Source organism: Tachyglossus aculeatus, chromosome 5 (genome assembly GCF_015852505.1).
Source record: "Tachyglossus aculeatus isolate mTacAcu1 chromosome 5, mTacAcu1.pri, whole genome shotgun sequence".
Lineage (NCBI taxonomy): Eukaryota > Metazoa > Chordata > Mammalia > Monotremata > Tachyglossidae > Tachyglossus > Tachyglossus aculeatus.
Genome location: NC_052070.1, coordinates 19,394,564 through 19,417,447, shown reverse-complemented (window position 1 = coordinate 19,417,447; position 22,884 = coordinate 19,394,564). Strand labels below are relative to the sequence as shown.

At 42.5% G+C, this 22,884-nt stretch overlaps 1 protein-coding gene across 2 annotated transcripts in view; it reads right to left on the bottom strand.

The window, feature by feature from the left end:
* Positions 1-315: 315 nt before the first annotated feature.
* Positions 316-22,884, bottom strand: part of VAPA (VAMP associated protein A) — a 63,440-nt gene continuing 40,871 nt past the window's right edge. Inside the window, exons 3-7 of one of the 2 annotated variants that reach the window (XM_038747159.1) lie at positions 16,141-16,244; positions 14,494-14,574; positions 5,700-5,831; positions 3,360-3,533; positions 316-3,041 (exon numbers count right to left, since the gene is read on the bottom strand). In XM_038747159.1, the coding sequence (XP_038603087.1) occupies positions 2,883-3,041; positions 3,360-3,533; positions 5,700-5,831; positions 14,494-14,574; positions 16,141-16,244 (650 nt within the window). In that variant the 3' untranslated portion in view covers positions 316-2,882. The remainder of the gene's footprint in view (positions 3,042-3,359; positions 3,534-5,699; positions 5,832-14,493; positions 14,575-16,140; positions 16,245-22,884) is intronic. The other variant, XM_038747160.1, reaches the window with a different exon arrangement.

Here is a 22,884-nt window from a genome sequence, read left to right as displayed (position 1 = left end):
TCATGTTTTCCTTCAAACTAGAGCTTGAACTTTCACATTAAAGTTTTTAAAAGAGCCACTTCCATTTCCCCTCTAGACTGTAAGCTCCTTGCGGGCAGGGAAAGTTTCTACCAACACTGCTGTACTGAACCCTACCAAGCACCTAATACAGTGCTCTGCAGCAGTAAGTGTTCCAAAAAAAAAATACTGACTGAAAAAAATGAAAAATATTAAATTCCTAAAGAATGCACCACACTCAAAATACAAGTAGCAAGTTGGTCTCAACTAGGATATGAATAGAAAAAGCCTGGGCATACTCGACAGAAAGAACGGGACCACAGAAATGTACTTTTATTGCCACTCTTTGTGAACCAAAAGACCTTATAGTCTCTTGGTTTTAGTCTTTGAAGCAGGCAGGCCGACAGCACAAAAAATTCTAAACAATTTAGGGAACAAAGACAAACTGAATTTAATCCATATTCCATAATTCACCGAATACATTTGGACTTATTCAGAGTTACTCCTGATAGCAAAATAGTTTGAGCATTACACTTTTATATACAGCTATGAAGGTATTACTACAAACCGAGACAGCCTTCTATACTATTGAAGCACCTCTGGTATGTTTACTGGTTTGGAGAATTATGTATTGCCTGATTTCCACTTTCTCAAATTACAGCATATTTTATCACAACCCAGTCAACAATGTGGTGTAACACCCATCTATAATATTTTGGACTTCGAGATAGTCGTGTGCCATTCACAGGTGGTTAGTTTTCCCTAAGCATTCATGACAAACCTCCAACTTAGATTTTAATGAGCAATAACCATCAATGCAACCATTACCCATCAGTACGAAACCTCACAGGCCCCACTTAAAAAGAATCCAGCACACTATTTTATTTCTCAATCTTCCATTCAGAAAACACGCTCCTTTCCCGGAAGCATTATCAGAGCACCGTTGCCATTTTGTTATGGTTCTTGTGCACGGAAACTTCCTTTGGTGTTTAAAAAAAAAAGAGGGGAAAGGGGAGAGTGCTCGTGAAATTTCTGACGTGGTCTAGACAAGAACGCCCCATTAAAGGTTAGAGACAGAGAGCTTTTAAGCCAGGGGGACTGTGTTTCTGAATTAATGGAGTGAAAATGGTGAACTGCTTGCACGCTTGTTCAGTTATCAGATTGGGCGGGAATGTTAATGAGGAAGAGGCGCAGTCTCCAATGGCAGTAACACCTTGTGGTGGCATGCGAACAGTGACAGGTAAGCATTATTTGAATTTGCTTCAGTCTTCTTTGCACACACATGAGAGATCTTATAAAGGTTACCACAGAGAGGAATGATACAAGTGACCAGTTTTCAACCAAAATAATACAAATTAAAGGCAACCGAGACAGTATTTTCTCCGGAACATTTTTTCTGAGCGTTAAAACATGCATTAGAGACCAGGGTCTAACACTTTGCACTGCACCACATCAGCTCTGGCAGGCCAAGAAGTCACTAAGTTCGACTTCACTTAGGTGTACTCTTCCCCATGGCCATCTAAAGGCTTCCTTTATGCTGGGACACAGCCAGTCAAAACTGCTGGATATATTATTACTCTTCCTCCAATTTTGCATACAATTAGGACAACAGAGTGAGGCAAGGCAGAAGACTAAGTGCAGGAAAGCATCGGACCCAAGTAATGAAATCTTTAACCTGAAAATGTGACCTGGCTTTGTGAAAACAGTTGATAAATGGTTTTTCATTAGGAAGATTCTCAAGGTTTGCTCAGTAATATCAAATTTCTGTGGAAACTCATTTTGGGTGTCCAGGATGGGTCAAGAAAACCTACTTCGGCATCAGTTAAGGTAAAGGCAATAAAATACTGGAGAAAAAGGTCTTGGCTAGGACAAAGAAGCTGTTCCCCAAAGCCATCGAAGATCCTGATAAAGCAGTGGTGCATTAAATCCAATCCAGCCCACACACCTTCCACAAGTGCTGAAAGCACTCATCCCCTTCGAGTATTTATGCCTGATCAACATCTAAACTGCCTAGCAGTTTGCGAGAGAACTCTGATGTTGAAAATGAACTGGGCTATGAGAGCAGCCTCAGAGGTGACAGGTACTTCACTTGTCTCTGAGTGGGATTATTTTTTAAAATAAAATTTTAACTACAGATAGCCTAATAAACTAGATCAATAGGGCAGTAAAGACAGGAGAGACTGCATTACAAATATCAAATTACCATACCGTATATATTAACTGTTTCCTCTAAGGCATTTCCTTTTGATGGTAGAAGAGACACAAACAGGCTACCAACAAGTATCTGTTAACAGTTTTATTTTTTATGTTAAATACCATGGGACAGTATTGTAAGGATGAAAAACTCAGTCAACAACTGCCTCACCAGGGATAAGAAAAATTCTGCCGTGATATTAGCAAAGGGAAAAGGTAAAATTTACACTAAGAGGCACCATTTCCCCACAGAATACCTCTTGTCATATTCCTGAATGAGTGGGATTAGCAATCTAAATAAATCATATTCCAAGAGGTAACAGCAACAGATAAAATTTAAAAGGATTATTAAAATAACATTTACAAGACTCTGAACAATTCCTGAACTCTTATTAAAACCACAGAAGGAAAGAACAATTCTTTATTTATGAATTTTCATAAAGGACTTAAATGTGCAACTCACACCTGCTATTGATGATCTGATAATATACAATTTGTCCAGTAGCCGAACAGTTTGTTTTTATTGTGTTTTCTAACCGTGAGAGATCATTAAAGGCAAAGCCTATAAGATGCTGTACACACAGAAAAAATGGTCGTTGTGGGCCATACTACCAGTGAAATGGTAGGTAAACAAATCTTTTTCTGGTCAAGAAAAAAAAAAAAAAAAGGAACAGCACTCCGCATGCTTCACTCTACAAGATGAATTTCCCTAGAAAGAATCCAATGAAAATGGCTGCAATTACAACAAGAAGCGAGGGGAGAGGGTTGGAGCCATTTTCTCTGGGGATCATGCTGGAGGATGATCCAGGTTTATCCGAATGCGACACCTTTCTGAGCCTTAAGCCTTCGTCCTGCCAAAGAACATACAAGAGAAGCCCATCAACAGGTGATCCACCAAAATCCTTTATGACATTAATGGAATTATGAATTAAATAGCTACCACGGGCAGGATATAAAAGTTGAAATGACATTCCAGCACACCACTTTTAATGAGCCCACTGTCCTTCAGATTAAATTATTACAATTACATTTGGCTACACTGACTTTAATGTTCCACAGAGCTAAAGACAAGCAGCTGTCACGGGCCAGTTGGGAACACAATTCCACTCATTCAAATACATGTTAAAATTAACTCTGCCGAGGAGCAGTTCCTTTTGAACAGAACTTACTCTCAGATGCCGATTTTCATCTGATAGCTTCATCATTTCCCCCTGAAGTCGTTTACACTCTTCCATTAGTTTCTTTGTTTCCGTGTCATTGAGGGAAGCGCTGTGTGGTTTTGGCACGGGTCCATCTTGTTTAGAGGCATTCAGAGGAGCAGCTTTGCTGGGTTCCGCATCACTCTGCAAGTATCACAAACGTTTTCATTTAAAAAAAAAAAAACATTTACTGGTTAGAAACAAAAACAATTTGTAGTATTTATAGTTTCAACTATGAAACAAATCTTCAAATTCAAAGATTTTGTGAGACTTTTCAACTTCATGTTCACCAAATAGGGGAAAAAAATGAAAAAAAAAAGGGAATTTTTGATGCTCAAATTAATTAGTTCAAACCACCACGTGCCCAAATGACCATGTGCATAGGTCAGAGCACAAGGCAAGATGAATGTAAAGAGAAGCCTGAAACCCCATTTTCAGAGTCCTTCCAGGGCTCAGGGGACATTCTGGGGTGGCAAACCTCCCTATGGTTGTGGTCTAAGCTATTTCTCAATTGTAATACAAGAACTTAAAGAATGAAACGGGAAAAGTTAGAAGTCTTCACTCAAGGTATGAGGAGAGAAATGGCAACGAAAGAGGGAGGGGAAAAAAAAATCAAAACTGAAAAAGTCCTCGGAATGATGAAACGAACTGAAACAGTCCTGGGGAGGCAGCCTAGCCTAGTGGGAAAAAGCAGGGGATCAAGAGTCAGGAGGCCCAGGTCTAGTCCCGGTTCCGCCACCTGCCCACTCTGTCACCGTAGGCAAGATGGACTTCCATGCTGGGCTTCTGTTTCCCATCTGTAAAATGAGGAGAAAACACACGGCACCCTCCCTCTTGGCCTGAGTCTCGTGCTGAGAAGCAGCATGGCCTAGTGGAAAGACCTCGGGCCTGGGTTCTAATCCCTGCTCTTGACACTTACCTGATGGTGTGACCTTGGGCAAGTCACTTAAACTTCTCTGGGCTTCAGTTCCCTCATCTGTAAAAATGGGGATTCAATACCTGCTCTCCCTCCTACTTAAACTGTGAGTCCAACGTGGGGCTGAATATCTTGTATCTACCCCAGCGCTTAATACAGTGCTTGACACATAGTAAGCACTTAGATACCAGTACTATTATTACAGAGATTATTTTGTATCAACCCCAGCCCACAGCACAGTGCTTGGGACATACAAAGTGCTTAATAAAAACCACCACCATCATTATCAGTACTACGAAACTTCAGTCCATAAAATTTTAACTATTCTCCATGCTTACCAATGACAAACTAAATTGCAAGACGCAGTAGCTTGAAGTAAAGGCAGAGTACTCTGGGTCACATTTTCTATTTAGTTAAATTCTTATTTGCCCACTACCTGAATTATTTCAGCCTATAAGACTACACCAATATGTATTAATTACCCCATTATTTACAGGATAAGCCAAGCTACAGCTATATTAATTCCAAACACTACTCATGTTAGAGAGAACCTTAGTGGCCTTGTGGAAAGCACGCAGGGTTGGAAATCAGATTCCTGGGTTTTAATCCCAGCTCTGCCATTTGCCTACTGTGGAACATTGGGTATGTAATTTAACTTCTCTTTGACTCATTTTCCTCATCGGTAATATGGGGATTCAATACCTGCACTCCCTCCTACTTAGGGGACGGGAACTGTTTCCAATCCGATTGTCTTCTTTACCTCAGCACTTAGTACAGTGCTTGGAACATAGTAAGTGCTTAAATTCCACAATTGTTATTATTGCTAATCTTAAATGGCAGTTTGCAATGCCTCAAGAATGTGCAGCCCATGAATTCAACATAAAACAAAAAGCTAATTACTGCATCAAGTTATCCAACCCAAGGTTAGTGTGATAATCCCTACCACTCTTCCAAAAAAGATTAACTGGGCACACATCCATCCAAATGAGTTCAATGCTATTCCTATCAGAGATATTTGAGTGCTTACTGTGTGCAGAGCACTGAACTAAGCACTTCATTCAGTTTTCCCAAAATCCACATTTTGTGTAGCTATTGGAATTAAATTAGTTATAACAACCAGCTTTCTAATCTATTCCAGATAGAAAAAAAATGCCCCCCCACTTAGAAACTGAATTTATTTTTCATTGTTTTAATAGCCATGTTTCAACATAAATGAGATTTTTAAAATTCAATACTGGAAAAAATGCTATACTCAAGATCATACTTGCTTCATTTCATAACATCTCCATTTGCAATTAACCAAATTTGACAGGTGCTCTGCATCTACTACATAACTACAATACCTGTTAAGGAACATCGATTCTAGTAGAAGCCTGTTTACTCCTGAAACAAACCTGCTCCAAGTTGTGTGTGAATGCACTGATTGGTCCCTTCAGGTCATTCTTCAGGCTATAACTGGGAGGTGTCGCCAGAGAACTGGTGCTGCTGATTGGAGTGAGTAACTTGGTCCCTGGTACAGGTAAACCCTGAGGTGGCAGGGGAAACATACTCTCAGACTGGCTCTATTATACACATCAGATTTCTCCTTGCACGACTGGAGAGCAACTAAAAATTGTGGACAAAGGATTAATCTCTGAAACCCTCAATTCGTTATTTTAAAAACACTTTAAAATTATGGGTAAGCAATAAAAAAAATGACAAGGGACACCTTTGATGAGATCAGGAGGAAAGTTCAGTTCACATTAAATACAAAACAGGGAATACTTGCCCGTAGACTAGATTTTTTTGAAGATGAGAGCCTCACTAGAGGAGAGACCCTCTTTGGATTTCTGACAACCACAAAGCATCGAAAACTGTTCTGCCAAAGGAACCCAGGCCTTGCCCCGGTGGGCTGTGGCCCCTCCTTCGTCCAGGAAGTCTCCCTACAGGAAGCTTCCTCCCTTCAAAGAACAAGATTCACCTCCTGAGACTTGACCACCCACCTCAGAATCGCAGCTACTTGCAGATATGTAGCTCTAACAACTGCATCTACTGAGCACCCCCATAGCACAGTGTACTGTACTAGGGACTTGGGGGGCACAAAATGACCACTTTCTCCAGTTCAATACCAACTGATACTTTACATAAATGGACTCCCACCCACCAACTGATTGTATTTGAAGCCCACTATGTGTCCCTTGTTAGGGCAAGGGGGGAAGCACTGCTGTTGGTCCCTTGGGAGGAGTACTACCTTTGGGAATTGGGAGACCTGGATAGATGGGCCTTTGCGATAGCCTGCGCCTCTGCCGACCCTACCCACCTACAACCTCGTGGAACTCCATAATCTAGGGGCATCCTGACTGGCAGAAATGTGAGCGTGTGAGTGGCAAGCATTACTAGGGGTCACTAGTCGAGTAGCTCTTTGGCTAAGGTTCTCATCCCTGAAATGTCAGGACCGAGGCTCATCCATCTTTCTTGATGAGAGATGCTATCTGATTTTATCAAGGGGTGGGGGGCGGGGGGAAGGACAAGGCAGTTGCTGAAACAATGTTTGAGCATGGACACATCAAACTGAGGCTTTAAGACCAGGGCACGATCCCAGCAATAGCTCTCGATTGATGGAGCGCTGAATCCAAGAAGCCGTTTCCACCATATAATTGGCCCAGAAGCACGTTGTGAAAGTGAGATGCGAAGGTTCCGTGGCCTCTGACGACGTGAGCCGTTACTTTGCTGCCTCTGCACTTCCCTGTTTTTTCACGGCAGAAAGCAATCCAGCTTGCCAGTCGGAGCGACTGTCTAGGTAATTCACGATGGGTTCGAATCAAATGAGCCAAAAAGTTGACGGTTACCCGAAGACCCTGTAAGTGAAACGGCTGGACACTTGCATTAAGGGGCAAATAACTTCCCTGCAGACTTCATGTGGTTGTGAAAGTAGGTGGACAATATAATCCTCTTGAAAAACAGAGGTCATTTGGAAAGAAGCCTTGGGTGGGTTTAGAGGATTATTTGAACCTCAAAGACTTACGTTTTGGGGGGTTGAACACAAGGATCTGGTTCTCTCTCACTTACTGGCCCAGAATGGAATTTCACCATGAAGGAACGAACTGGTTTGTATAATTTTCCCATTCTACCGACTCATCATGTCATTCACACCTCAGAAACGGAAGGGGGTATGACTGGAGAATTGATCATTCATTAGTCTGGATACCACGGGGAGGCAAGCTAAATAGCAGCAGCAAGCACCCTACGCCGCCCACTCCCCCACCAAAACCCTTAATACCTAGCCTAGGGTCTGAAATAAGGGTGAGAAGCCACCCCACCCCCAGGCCTCAGGGACTCCCATTAGGGGCCCTGTTCCAGCCCGGGAAGGTCTCGGGCAGTGCCATGCCTTCTCAATTTATAGTGCTTTGCTGACCTTATTGTCGACTTTTGAGACTACTGATCTGAGCCATGAGGAGCCTGAAATCCTGCTACTCCTGTCATTCATCATCATCCTTGCCTTTTATATTTGTTTCCTCTATCCCTGTGTCTGTCACCAACTCTCTCCCCATCTTCTTCTTAAATGAGAGCCTCTTGGGGGCCAAGGACTAGCTCTATTTCATCCATGTTCTTCTCCAGCACTTAGTAATGTCTTACACATTGTACGTGCTTAAGAAATACTATTGCTACTACCACTACTATTGACCTGAACTGCACTCTACAAACTCATGAAAAGTTATTCACTGAACAACCATTCAAAAATTCAGTATGGTGAATAGGCAAGCGTCCAACTTGAGTTGTAATTTCCAAAAACACTCCCATTTACAGTAAAGGTCCATTGTAAACCAACACGGAGGGCTGCAATGACCTTGGGAGTTCCTATCTTGATTTCCATTTCCTAAGGACTTAGGGTAGGAGAACTAGAATCCAAATTAAAGGATCCTGGATCAGTCTACTACCTAGTTTGATGGAACCATACAGAGGTAGCTCCAAAATTGGAGGAATCCAAAGAATCCAAACCTGTCACTTCTATGGGCCGGCGTGGCTAGGATCCAGAAACCAAGAGAAAAGGTTTACTGGAAAATTCACACCAAGACTATCACTTTGGCAGCTGTAGGACAGGTGTCTTTTGCAAAATATGGCTTTGTGGCTGTCCTCTGCGGTGGAGAGATCCATTTTGGGTGTTCCCCTTCGGTCAAAGTTTTAGGAATTGCTAGGGTGAGGGAATCACTCGAATTTGGTTCGTGATTACTCAGTCCATCCACAACAGCATTTTTAAGACAACTGTTGGCATGACAAAAATCACCAAGCTCCACTGCCAGATGCTCAGCATTACACTTTAAACTATCCAAGCAGCTTGCTTTGGAACCAGTGTCCCCTTATTTGACCACCCAGTGATGTTCCACTGTTGATCTGGGCATCTTTAGGGCAGCTGTAAATGCATTAATGCTTCTACTTCAGAACATTTATGTGAAACATGGCTTCCTTTAGAGATCAGGTTCTTTGGGTCTATTCTTTAGAAGGGCCCAAAGTCAATTTCAAGAGAAGCAGCATCTATGGCTATGGTGCATCTTTGAGATATCATTTCTTGGGGTAATTCTTTGGAACCAGTCCCTTGTAGTCCTCCCATATTTCAAACTCTACATACCAAAAAGTTGAGAAGCCTTGTGACCAGTTTCCTCAGTTAAAGGTCCCCATTTTCAAATAGGCTAGCGGCGGGACCCCATCAGGTCCCACGGATGGAAGAGTATTTGACTCAGAGTTAGAGTGATAACTGAGTGGTGATGAGTGAGTCTGTCAACAACATTCACTTACTTTGGCATTTAGGTATTTGGTTCTCTAATTTGTTATGCAACTGACTACATGAATCACGGGTGTTCAGGTAAAGAAACATGGCCCTTCACTGGTCAAACATCAAGGCAAACTCAACTGTGTGCCAGGGCTGGATCAACACGGTTAGCACTACAACAGATGCCAATGACTCGGGTGCTCAGCAGAACTCCTGGGCTTCGCTGTTCTTTTCACAGGAGAAGTAGCAATAAATCTGGTCATAGGGAACCTGCTTCAGCTTGATGAGGTTTACGCCACATCTGTGCAATTCTGGTGGGTACTTGCTGGTGGCACCCTGAGGGAGAACTATCTTGGTACCTTCGGCAAGACGACCACCAATAAAAATAAACCCGAAGAGTGGACCACATAATTACTGTGTCCACAACCACCTTTAAGTAAAAGGCCGGTGCTCTTCTGGACCTGAGGTTGTCCAGATCTGCCACAATTTGGGGGGGAGGGGGCAGTTGCACCTCCCTTCCCTCTTAGAGGCTTAGGATGGGAGACCTTGCCTTGAGAAAAATAGCTAAGAAAACAAGTTTCACATGAAGGATGGAGCTGCTTCCCCGGCAAAGGAAGCTGAATGAGAGGAAACTGCTCTATCAAGAGATTCCTAAGGGTCAGAATCAATTATATTTATTGAGCCCGGACTCCGTGCTGAACACTATACTTATATCACCTGAACAAAAACCAGGCCTAACAGAAAAGTTCAGAGGTTATAACTCCCATGCCTCCAGGAATTCAGAAGAATACCAACCCATGAATGCTCAGAGGATATGGTCCCATAGTACATTTGGCCTAAGCTATACTTAGTCCAGTTTATATTCCTGCTACTGCTAAAATGACATTAAATGTTATCCCCTAAGAACGGCAGCGATAAGATTTCTGGCATTTAACTGAAGGTATGCTAGATTTCATCTCAAATCTCGAAACCGAACATCTTGGTTCTAACCATTTTAACACTTTTCTAACCCTGGAGTACATCTGATTGGTGCACCATTTTAAGGAAATTTGTTCTTTTCCATTCCTAAAACAGGATTCCAATGTTTAAGCATCTACTAGGTCTGAAAAACAGAGAGAGAAGCAACTCTTCCTCTGCCAGAACATTTAACATAAAATCTGGAGATTGGGTTTTCGAAACATTGAAATCTAGAAGCAGCATGGCCTCATGGAAAGAGCATGAGCCTTTGAGTCAGAGGACCTGAGTTCTAATCCTGCCTCCATCACATTTCTGCTGTATGACCTTGAGCAAGTCACCTAACTTCTCTGTGCCAGTTACTGCATCTATAAAATGGGGATTAAATCCTCCTACTACTTACTCCTACTTAGACTGTGAGCCCCATGTGGGATAGGAGCTACGTCTGCCCTGATTAGCCTGTATCTATCTCTGTGCTTAGCACAGTGCTTGGCACATATGAAGTACTTAATATGTACCATAACTATTATTACTATTATTATTATTGTAGAAATGTTAGGCTGGATGATTCTAAGCTCTTGGTGCCCAAACGACTGCAGTGTAGCTATTTTTCCAAAATGGGAACTCAGTCCGGAAGTTTTCATATCTAAAAAATTCCATCCTACTATAATTTAGGCTCATACCCTCTTTTCCTCAACGGAAACTGAACAGCTCACTGTCGTTCACTGTCTTGAATTAATCCATATTATAGAAGGCTAAAACTTATCAGTATTAAGTTCTCAGGGCTAAATAAACCCAGTTCCTTTGGCCTCATAAGCCTATTTTCCAAATCTCCAATCATTTAATCTTGTTGCTCTGGATGCTCTCCAAATACCACATTTCAGTTGCAGAGACCTCAACTGAACCCAGTGCATTCTGACAGTCATCCAAAACTATGCTTCGGAACAAGATTAATAATAATATAATAATAATGATGGCATTTATTAAGTGCTTACTATGTGCAAAGCACTGTTCTAAGCTCTGGGGACATTACAAGGTGATCAGGTTGTCCCACGGGGGGCTCACAGTCTTCATCCCCATTTTACAGATGAGGTAACTGAGGCACAGAGAAGTTAAGTGACTTGCCCAAAGTCACACAGCTGACAATTGGTGGAGCTGGGATTTGAACCCATGACCTCTGACTCCAAAGCCCGTGCTCGTGGTTAGATCGTGGTTCCCTAGCCTCAGCTTTTTCTTCAGCCTGCCCTCACTTTTTAAGAAAATTAAAATTAAGATTAAAATTAAAATTAAAAAAAAAAAGCAGCCCAGAGCTTCAACACTAGCTCACATGTAAACCAAATCCACTGTGGCCCCGAAGTTTTACTGCTAAATTTGGGCACAGCCAATCTTATTCCCATTTTATACTTCGGCAGTTCATTTTCCCTCTAGGTGAATTTCCTTATCTTTTCTATACTGAATGTCCTTATAACACACTGATAAATCAAACCTGCCACAGTCATTTTGAATTTCAGTTCACTAAGCAGTTAACTAAGCTCACCAAATTTGCTGCCAGCTGCAAATTTAACCTGCATAGCTCGCTCTCTGACATTTAGAGCAAGTCCTGTGAATGCTATATACCCTCTCTGCTCATACTTCCCCATTGGTAACCATTCTTTAGGAACTACTCTTTAGGCATCTGAGTCCATCCACCTAAGCTCAGCATTCTTTCTTTAGTTGTGCTGAGTTTGACAGTGAAGAGAGAAAAGGGAAAGATGAGAGGAACAGTAAGGAGGTGGAATGGTAAGGAGCTGAAATCTGGGTGACAATGGCAAGGGCACTGGAGTACTGACAGCCTCTCTAGCTACATGTAGCTGATCCGGAATTAAAAGGATAGGAAAAAATGCTTGTGGTGCCAAATCAGAAGTTTTACTGAAGTCAAGCTATTTTATACTGACTGCTTTCCCCCAAATCTGCCATCTTGTCATGTTGTTGAAGGAAATTAAACTAACCGGTCAAGATTTACTAGTCACAGAGCTATCACCGTTTAACCCAATTTGTCTTAGGTGCATACAAATGGATCTTTTTGATCTGCCCCAGTACTTTGAGTACATTTTACAATACAGTATACTACTTTATACATTATGTTACTAGTCCAATACCGTCCATTACCTAACTTTGGCTTCATTAACAATGTCCTTTCCTGGTTCTCCTCCTCTCCTTCTCTCTCTAGCCTCTCATTCTCAGCCTCTTTGCAGGCTCCTCCTCTGCCTCCCATCCCTTAACTGAGGGAATCCCTCAACGTTTGGTTCTTTCAAAGACTGTGAGCCCACTGTTGGGTAGGGACCGTCTCTAGATGTTGCCAACGTGGACTTCCCAAGCGCCTAGAACAGTGCTCTGCACACAGTAAGCGCTCAATAAATACGAAAATTGAATGAATGAATTGAGCGCTTTCGAGACTGTGAGCCCGCTGTTGGGTAGGGGCCGTATCTATATGTTACCAACGTGGACTTCCCAAGCGCCTAGTACAGTGCTCTGCACACAGTAAGCGCTCAATAAATACGCTTGAATGAATGACTCCCTCTCCCCACCCTCCATCCCCCCCACCTTACCTCCTTCCCTTCCCCACAGCACCTGTATATATGGATATATGTTTGTACGTATTTATTACTCTATTTATTGATTGATTTACTTTACTTGTACATATCTATTCTATTTATTTTATTTTGTTAGTATGTTTGGTTTTGTTCTCTGTCTCCCCCTTCTAGACTGTGAGCCCACTGTTGGGTAGGGACCGTCTCTATATGTTGCCAACTTGTACTTCCCAAGCGCTTAGTACAGTGCTCTGCACACAGTAAGCGCTCAATAAATACGATTGATTGATTGATTGATTCTGTGTCCCCTTCTATTCTCCTTCACCTACTCCCCTGGAGAACTCATTGGCTTCCATGGCTTCAACTACCATCTCTATATGGATGACTCTCAAATCTACATCTCTAACCCTAGTCTTTCCTCCTCATCTGCAGTTTCATATTTCCTCCTGCCTTCAAAGCATCTCTGCTTGGATATCCTGCTGACACAAACTAAACGTGCCCAAAAGACAACCCAAACCCCGCTCTCCTCCTGAGTTTCCTGTCACCACCCTCCCTGTCTCAGCCTGTAATCTTGGCATCACGGCAGAATGGACAGAGCACAGACCTACGAGTCTGAAGGTCATGGGTTCTAATCCTGGCTCTGACACTTGCCTGTCGGATGGCCTTGGGCAAATCACTTCACTTCTCTGAGCCTCAGTTACCTCATCTGTAAAATGGGGATTAGGACTTATTTATTTTGTTAGTATGTTTGGTTTTGTTCTCTGTCTCCCCCTTTTAGACTGTGAGCCCACTGTTGGGTAGGGACTGTCTCTATATGTTGCAAACTTGTACTTCCCAAGCGCTTAGTACAGTGCTCTACACACAGTAAGCGCTCAATAAATACGATTGATGATGATGATGATGATGACTGTGAGCCCTAGGTGGGACAGAGACTGTGTTCAACCTGATTAGTTTGAATCTACCCTAGCGCTTAGAAAAAGTGCCTGGCACATAGTAAGGACTTAAATATCATAATTAATATCAATATCCTTGATTCACCTCTCATTCAACCCACATATTCAATCGGTCATCAAATCTTGTCGGTACTATCAGAATTTACAGAGTAGCCAAAATTCATCCTTTCCTCTCCATTCACCCCAACTCCCGGTCCAACCCCTCACCTACATCCTCCTTCTGGCCTAAAACTCCCTTTCCCTTCTTCAGATCTGACAGACCACCACTCTCTCCACCTTCAAGGCCTTATTAAGGCCACATCTCCTCCAAGGAGTTAGCTGGAGGGAGGAAGCAAAAGACCAGTTACTAAATCCTGATTTCACAAAAGAATAGGCAGCTATGCTTTTATATATTATACCACCCTCACATAAGAAAATGTTATTTTGTGAATAATTAGTTTATACTGGCAAGCAGTTTTCAACTTTACTAAATCTGGTTTAGGAAGAGATCAGGTCCACTGGATAAAGTGCAGGCTAAAAATGAATCCTTAAAGCCTTGCTAAAATGGCACATTTGGTGAACTGCAGGTAATCTTACTTTAGTTCAAGGTTCCCCAAGTAAGTTACACTTGAGAATGGCACGTAGCACTTCTGACTTTTTACAGATTTGACCTAACACACTATAAAACCATCAATCTAGATGGCATTTTTCTCTTTACTTTCCAAACACTGAAAAAAGAAATTGAAGTTATGCACTTCTACGCCATACAAAAGTCACACTTACTTTTATCACATCACCCTACACTCTACTCTTTATCCCCACCATTCCTTACCTTATTAAAACTAAAAAGATACATATTTCTTGGGTGAGCTCAAATTAAGCAAAAACTTGAAGACTCTGGTTTCCTTTTTTTCCTTTTTAAAGCAGAGGAAAGATACTGTAAAAATCACAGAGAGGTAATATTAAGAGTACTTAGGCTACTCACCAATTTATCATTTTCATTGGGCATTTCAAACACACATCTCAATTTGGAATCCATTAGTTCATCAGGTTTTGCCTCCTTCCACTGAAAAAAGAAACACACATTTCAAAGCTAGGCATATCATCTGGTTTCAAAAAAGAAGCATTATGTAGTTATATAAGAAACCTAAACTGAACTTTAGTTCACTGGAACCAAGTTATCCCAGAAATTCAGGGAGAGGAAAGGGGAAAGAGAAGGGGAAGAAGGGGAAGAGATTTGTTAAGTGCTGATTATGTGCCAAGCATTGTATTCTGTGCTGGGACAAATACAAGATAACCAGGTACCACCTGGGGGTCAAAGGCACCAGCTTTGGGGGATTCAAGTAAGTGGCAAAGCTGGCATTTGAACGCAGGTCCTCTGGACTCCCAGAACTGTGCTCGTTCCAGTAGACCAACTACTTCTCATCAGAACTGGAGGGTTCTGCCAATAACAGGATTTAACAGAATCGACTCCTACCCCACTCCTGGACCCTGGAGACTCTGAAAAGGGATGACGGGCCCCAGTCAGCCCTTCACTTCAACCCTTCATCACTTCCCAACTCCACTAACCGCTCACCGCGGTTTCCTTAGGAAAAAAACAAATGGCACAGTAGCTTGAAATCAGCAACAGAGAAGGGAGAAGATCGTCAACCTTCTCAGTCTGATTTCTCCATATCTGCCAACATAAATCAATCCATCAATAGCATTTATTGAGTGCTTATTATATGCAGCAGTGTACTAAGTGCTTGTGTGAAAACAAACAAATCTGCAGGAATATATATACAAAAGTAACAAGAAGGCCTTATATACAAAGGCCTCTGGTTTTCCAGGGTTTCATATCTCTTGCAATACAACACACAATACCTAGATAGCAGCAGAAAGGAAATGATCGGGTAATACATATAACTGAGGCGTCACTACAGTGTTTTAGATGTCCTAAAGCTTTTGGAATTTAAAGAGGGGGGAAAAGGGCAAATTGTCACCAATAAGTTTTTAAAAGAAATAAATTGACAAGCCTCTAAAGTACAGAGCAATGGGCAGGTTTTTCCAGGGTTCAGCCATTTTTGGTGGACAAAATACAACTTCAATTAAACACAAAGACTAGCTAAAAAATACAGTAGAAAAAGGAAAGCATTTTGCCTCTCCATGTATTTAGAACTAGTGTCAATACAATGATTCCCAAGAAATCTTCGCAACTAAAATTCCACCAACCTATTCCCTGTCCTTTCACTTCCACCCATCCATATACTACCTCCAGTGATTTACTTCCTCTGATCTTCTCAACCCTCTGCATGTGTGTGAACACAATGAGAAGCAGTGCAGCCTAGGGGATAGAGCACGAGCCTGAGAGAGGACCTGGGTTCTATTCCTGGCTCTGCCACTTGTCTGTGTGACCTTGGGCAACTCACTTACCTTCTCTGTGCCTCAGATCTGTAAAATGGGGATTAACAGTTTGAATCCCACGTGGGCCACAGACTGTGTCCAACTCAATTAGCTTCTCTAACTCTGCTTAATACAGTGCATGTGCTTAAAACAATATGATTTTAAAAATCTCTCCAGTCTTTCAGGTGTGGAGATGTATCGGGATCAAAGTGAATTTCCTCTTCCTCCATCCGCCTTTCCCTGTACTTACCACAGCTTCCATATCTGAGGTGTTTGGAGGAGCAAAAATTGTCTGTACCATAAATTTGTGTTTACTCTTCTCATTCGGATCATAGTCAAAAGGCTGCAACATTACTGCAAAAGAAGAAAGAACATTTTTGAACCTATTAACCGACATCCTGTGTGTCAGTGATTAAATGAAAATTTACCTGGTCCTGTATTGGGAAATCATCCATTAGTAAGATAATCACTGGAAAATTTGAACTGCCACAATGGTAAAGCATTCAGGAGGCAAAGGGACTGTATACCTAGATTCTCCCTCTACCTTCTCATCTTTCAGAGGCTTTCTAGTATTTAAATAGAGCCTTTTCTCTGGGACGCCGCAGGGCACAGAAGGCAAAACTCAGAGTTTCAGTGAGCTCCAAAAAGGTTATAGGTAAGGGAGCTGCACTAGACTGCAGACTTCCTCTAGACTGTAAGCTCCTTGTGAGCAGGGAATGTGTCTACCACCTTAGTTACACTGTACTCCATCAAGTGCTCTTACAGAGTTTTGCAGACAGTAAGCACTCAAATGCCACTGATTGCACTAGCTGGGAATTAAACTTAGGTCTCCCTTCTGGGTGCAGGACTTCAGCGTGCAGATGCTGACCACAAAGTCAAGATGATTGATACACTCATATCAAGTATCCCAATCATGATGATGAAACAGATATCAGGAGTAGTCATAAATTTAAAAATTAAATTATTTTAAATTGTGTGAAATTATGGGCCCAACATTCCTTTATTTGACAGTTGCTTCTATTTTATGACATGGCAAAACTTCAAGCTAAAGCAAGGGACTGGCTATTAAAAAAAGATACGGATGAATGGCCACTCTTCTAAATGAATCTAACTGTAATTCTAATTCATAGTTGGTGGACAGTTTTCATTTTTATAAGTTCACACCCAAACGTAACCAGATCTGGAGGGCTAAAAACCAAGTAGATGTTAATACGAACAAAACACACTGTACTAGAATTATAGAACTATTTAGCAGCCCTATTTTGAATACTGACTGAGCACAAATTTTAAATTCTTTAGACTACTGGCCCTGAAAAGTATGTTCAATTTCTAGCAAAATTGCCTTTTTTCCACATCTTCTTATTCCAGAGCAATGGCGGAAACTTTCCAAAGCGATTGAGTAATAAACCTTTGGAAAATGAATCAACTACTTTAAACCATTTTAAAGCTTGCTAATATTCTAGATAATGTATATAAACAACTTTTAACACTACCTAAATAAATCAGTTGCTGGAGCCACCTTGTGGTTTAAGAACAAAAGTGCATTTCACATTACAGGGATTTAAATAGTCCCCCTGTACGCACTATTAATATAGGGCTGATGTCTTGAAAATCAGGTGTTACGGAAAATTTCTTCTGCAGTACTGACTGTAAATCAATGTCACGGGCATGCATACATAACCTTTTCTTCTAACACAGCATCACAATGTACCCATCCAGGCTCACACTGTGAGAATACACCATGGCAGAATTGTGCGTATTACGTTTGATTAAATAAAAAATATATTAAAGTATTTCAGCTCATACTATGTGCCAAGCACCAGACTGAGTGCTGCGGTATATACGAGATATTCAGGTTGGATCCAGTTCCTGTCCCACAAGGAGCTCACAATCTAAGTGGAGGAAACTGAAGCACAAAGTTAAGCGACTTGCCCAAGGTGTCACAGTAGAAAGTGGCGGAGTCAGAACTAGAACCCAGGTCCTCTGATTCCTAGGCTGTTTCCTGGACTCAATAAATCCTTTACATTTTTTTCAGTGAAAGCAATCCAACTAGTATAACTGTAAGCCTAACACTTGAATTCCTCTTTCTCTTAAACACTGTGGTGGATTTTTTAAAGTTTTAAAAACTATGAACCCAGCAGCAGAAAGATAAAGCTGCATAAGTATTAATCGAAGTACAAGTAAAAGCAAAGTTCAATAGACAAACTAACATTTCTATTAGGAAAACAATAAGATGTTTTCAAACATCTGGAAAGGGTGTTCAAAACTTACTGCTCAACAGCATCACCGTACACTTACTTCTCTACTTCAAATTTAAACATGAACTCCTCAAGCTACCTTTGCTTCTTAAAACTTGAGGGGGAAGAGACAGTCGCAGAAGAGAGGAGGAGGAGGGAATACAAGTTGTCAAAGGGCATAAAATACCTATAACCTCACAATACCCATTCCAATTTGTGAAAATTTTACAAGTGCATCTGCAATGGAGTAAGATAACCAAGATCAAAATCACAGTCCTTCCACAACATTTTCACATGTTTTCATTAGAACCCAAAGGCAGAATTAGAGAACGCTCTTCCAAAAACGCACACCTGTCTGGAAGAAACGGTTATGCTCTTGCACACAGCGTTAGGCACAGGGTGAGTACAATAAAGGTTTTCTCAGGATGGAATGCTGTGAAAATACAATCTCTATGCTTTAGTAGAGATGACTAGAGCCACATTCTTCTGTCTATTGGAAAATAAATAGTTGCATTACAGTATAGTTGCATTACGGTACCTATCTCAATTTGATTTTCACCGCAGTTAAAACTGATGAGCCACAGCAATTATTACATGAACTAGGGCTGTGAGTCGAAAAAAACTGCATGGGACTTTAAAAGCAGTTACAGGAAATAATCTCTTCTACAAAGAGAGTTGGGAAGCAGAGACGGGAAGAAGAGTACTTTTTAGTTTTCAAGGTCTTCCTAATGTAGTTTTATTCATTTTTAAACAGCCTTTTAAAGTTTAATAATTAAAAATGTAATTCAAGTAAAGAGAAAGCCATAGGTGTTCACTGAAAAACCGCAGTAGTTTTCCAAAATGTTTTTGGCTCATATAGGCAAAAGGTTTGTTCTGAATAATTATTTCATGTTTTTAGAATTGGTGCATAATAGAAAAAAGAAAGGATTTTGTTCGGTTCTGTTTTCACACTTCCTGAAATAATTACCAACAGCTAGGAAATAAAATGAATAATTCAAGGTGCTCAAAGTATTCAAATCAAATCAAAGAAATCTATTGAGTGTTTACTGGGTGCAGAGCACTGGACTAAGTGCTTGGGAGAGTACAATAATAAATCAGAGTTGGCAGACACGTTCTCTATCATCATCAATCGTATTTATTGAGCACTTACTGTGTGCAGAGCACTGTACTAAGAGCTTGGGAAGTACAAATTGGCAACATATCACAGGCACGGGCAACTTAGAGGGGAACCAAAAAAGAAAAGGTCATTCTCCTCTAACAGAGCCCATGCTCTTAAAAGAACCTCAAATCAAGGAGGAAATGTGCTGTACTACTACGATGCCTCTGACTAGAGTTCCCAGTCCTCTACCAGTCTCGGCTAGGGGAGGGAGACTCAAGCAGAGGCAGACCCATTCCATTCCTAGCTTGGGCAGTGGCTGGCAAGTGGAAGGCAATCTGCTACCAGTCAAAACTCACCCATGCTGGGCAGCAGTGGCATGGCAGAGAGTCGAGGGCGGAGACTCGAGTTTGCACAGTGGAATGCGGCAATGGGAAACCACTTCCGTATTTTTACCAAGAAAAGTCTATGGCTACACTACCAGAACGATTGCAGGAGGAGAGCGGGGGCATTCTTGGAGAGATGTCAGTGGTGTCACTGAGTCGGAAACAACTCGAAGGCATAAGACAACAGCACATACAGCCATTCCTTTCAATACCTTATACTGCTCTGCATGACTGTTTTGAGAACAATTCCTAATTCGTCATCCGTATTCTAGCCAAAATGGGTAATGAGAACACCCGTTAAGGCAAATGGGGTGGGGGGGGAGGGGGGGAGGGGACACACACGGACACACACACACACACACACACACACACACACACACACACACAGAGTGTGTATGTGTGTCTGTGTAATATGTCCGGGGCCCCCCGTTTCCCCCCCTCCTTCTCGCTCTCTCTCTCCCCCTCACGTCCTCTCCGCAGGACGCGGGGCCGGGGGCGGTGGGGGGCGGCGGGGCGGGGGCGGTCCCCCGGCTCCCCTTCAAGGCCCTGCTGAGAGCTCACCTCCTCCAGGAGGCCTTCCCAGACTGAGCCCCTTCCTTCCTCTCCCCCTCGTCCCCCTCTCCATCCCCCCATCTTACCTCCCTCCCATCCCCACAGCACCTGTATATATGTATATATGTTTGTACATATTTTTTTTACTCTATTTATTTATTTAGTTTCTTTGTACATATCTATTCCATTTATTTTATTTTGTTAGTATGTTTGGTTTTGTTCTCTGTCTCCCCCTTTTAGACTGTGAGCCCACTGTTGGGTAGGGACTGTCTCTATATGTTGCCAATTTGTACTTCCCAAGCGCTTAGTACAGTGCTCTGCACATAGTAAGCGCTCAATAAATACGATTGACGATGATGATGTCCTGCCAGGCTATTTGTCTCTCTGTGCCTGTACAAGGAGAGGCAGTGCCTGATTCAGAGCAGGCATGCCTCTAACCTGAAAATGACTGGACCTGGGAATGGGTCCCCACTTCCCAGCCTTTCTATCCTTCACTTTCAACCCCCCAGTCCCCGCTGGATGGGAGCAGCTGCAAAAGCCACCAGCACTCCCAGACTCTAGTTCCTAAGGGCCACTGGTCCCAGTTCCATTCTGCCCTCTTCTGCCCTGAGTCAGATGGCCGCACGACCTGAAGCCCAGCTGAGGCATCTGCGCTGACCTCCAGATGGCATCTTAAGTCTGCAATCAGAGCACCAAAAAGCCCAGCTGCCACTGTGACGGGCTTTCTTCTAACCCCTTCTGAGCATCACTGGAGCTGAGGGAACCAATCCACGGTACTTACTGAGTGCTCACTGTAGTCCTTCATGTTCAAAGACACCGCTGAAAGTGAAAAATCTCCTGACTGCCCAGGGTGAGCAGGGGAGGAACAGAGCGCAGTCCAGCACAGCCCAGCTCTAAGGGCTGAGGAGCCCTGGCAGACTTTCTATCTTCCAGCTGTCCTCCCTCAGGCAAGTCCTTGCTCAGCATCATCTAACTTGTCTCTGAGGTACTTCCTTTTCCCCCATCTTTGCCACAGGGTGCCAGAGGTTTGGGACTCAATGCCCGAGTGCCAATACTCTGGTTCCCACATCCCTTTCTATGATGATGTGAAGAAAGGGCCAGCTGTCGCTACATGAAATCACTCCTCCAGAATATCATGGGTATGTGGCAAAGAGCACTCGGCGTATCTTGAACAGTTCATTCTCTTCACAAGAGCACTTGAGCTCATAACTAGATGAGCCCTTAAACCAATAGGCACCTTCAACTCTTCACCAAGCACCTTCCCTTTTAACCAACTCATCCATTCATGTCATGTTACCCGCTGTGGCCTATTCCTTCCTAATTTCTCTCACCCCCACCATAGTAGCACTCTGGAATCCCCAAAACCTCTCCACAAGTACTTTCCTGTGTTTTTCCAGCTCTGAATCACTTTCTTTTTGTATGCATTTTCCCTATTCTTCCTTCCTTTTGTATTTTCTACCATTTACATGACCATATTTTATTTGGGGGGGGGGGGGGGGGCTAATGTGTCATCTGGAGTATATGCACACATATGACCTTCCTTCATTAAATCGTATTTAATGAGTAATTACTATGTGAAGAGCACTGTACCAAGTGCTTGACCTTCAGACAAATGGGTGGAATTGGGACATAAAGGAGGGAACGAAAAGGCACACATGACTGTACTTTGGTGATTTCATGTCTGGGCAATAAAATTGTAGGGAAGATGAGTTGCAGAATGGGGTTCAGAGGAGTAGGTGAAGTTGGGATGACTCCCTGTGGGCAGGAAAGATGTCTACCAACTCGGTTGTATTGTATTCTCCCAAGAGCTTATTACAGTACTCAGCACACAGTAAGTGTTCAATAAATACCACTCACTGGCTGATTCATGGAAAATGCCAGCTCTCTGGGTTTTAGGGGGGCAAAATAGCATCTTTTCTCAGCAGAAATGCAATACTGCAGGATTTCCTTTCTCCCTCCCAAACCTCGCCCACCTAACTACTTCCTCCTTGACATACAAATGCCAGAAAGCTTTCCAAGCCCAGAATCCTACAGAACCATGACCACATAACAACCTAAGGTGCGAATACAGAATGCTGTCTCTCCCCACCTCCGAGCACAAGGAATGAAACCAGTGCTTAATTACCTATAAAAAAAAAAAGGTAGAGGAAAGGGGAAACCTGCCTTATATTGGAAACCACTGCAACGGAAGATGAGCATTCCATTTTGGGGTGAAACAATGCCGTTGGCATTAGCTAGAATCTCTGAGAAGCCAATCAGAAGCCAAGCTTCCTATCAACAGCTCCAGAATCCCCCATGTGCCCTCCAGAGAGTCACCACCACACCAATTCCATCCAATCCATAGTATCCTTTGTGCTGCAGGGTAGGATTGCCAAGCCTGCAGTGGATAGTCTCAAGTCCCTGGTGACATCAAAGGCAGCTTTCGATCCAGTGGGTGTAGATGGAGACTATAGGGGACCCATTACGCTAAAAGCTCATTTCGTGCAGGGAATATGCCTACCAACTCTGTTATACTGTACTCTCCCAAGTGTTGAGTACAATGCTCTGCATAGAGCAAGAGCTTAATAAATACCACCGATTGATGGATCCAGAACTCAGCCTTTAGGGACCCATATAGTCAGATGGTGGGCGGCAGAAGAGGGGCCTGGGAAAGAGGCCGAGAATGAGCAGTCAGAGATAGAAGAAGGCTGTCGGTGAAGCCAAGGTTAGACAATGTTTCCAGG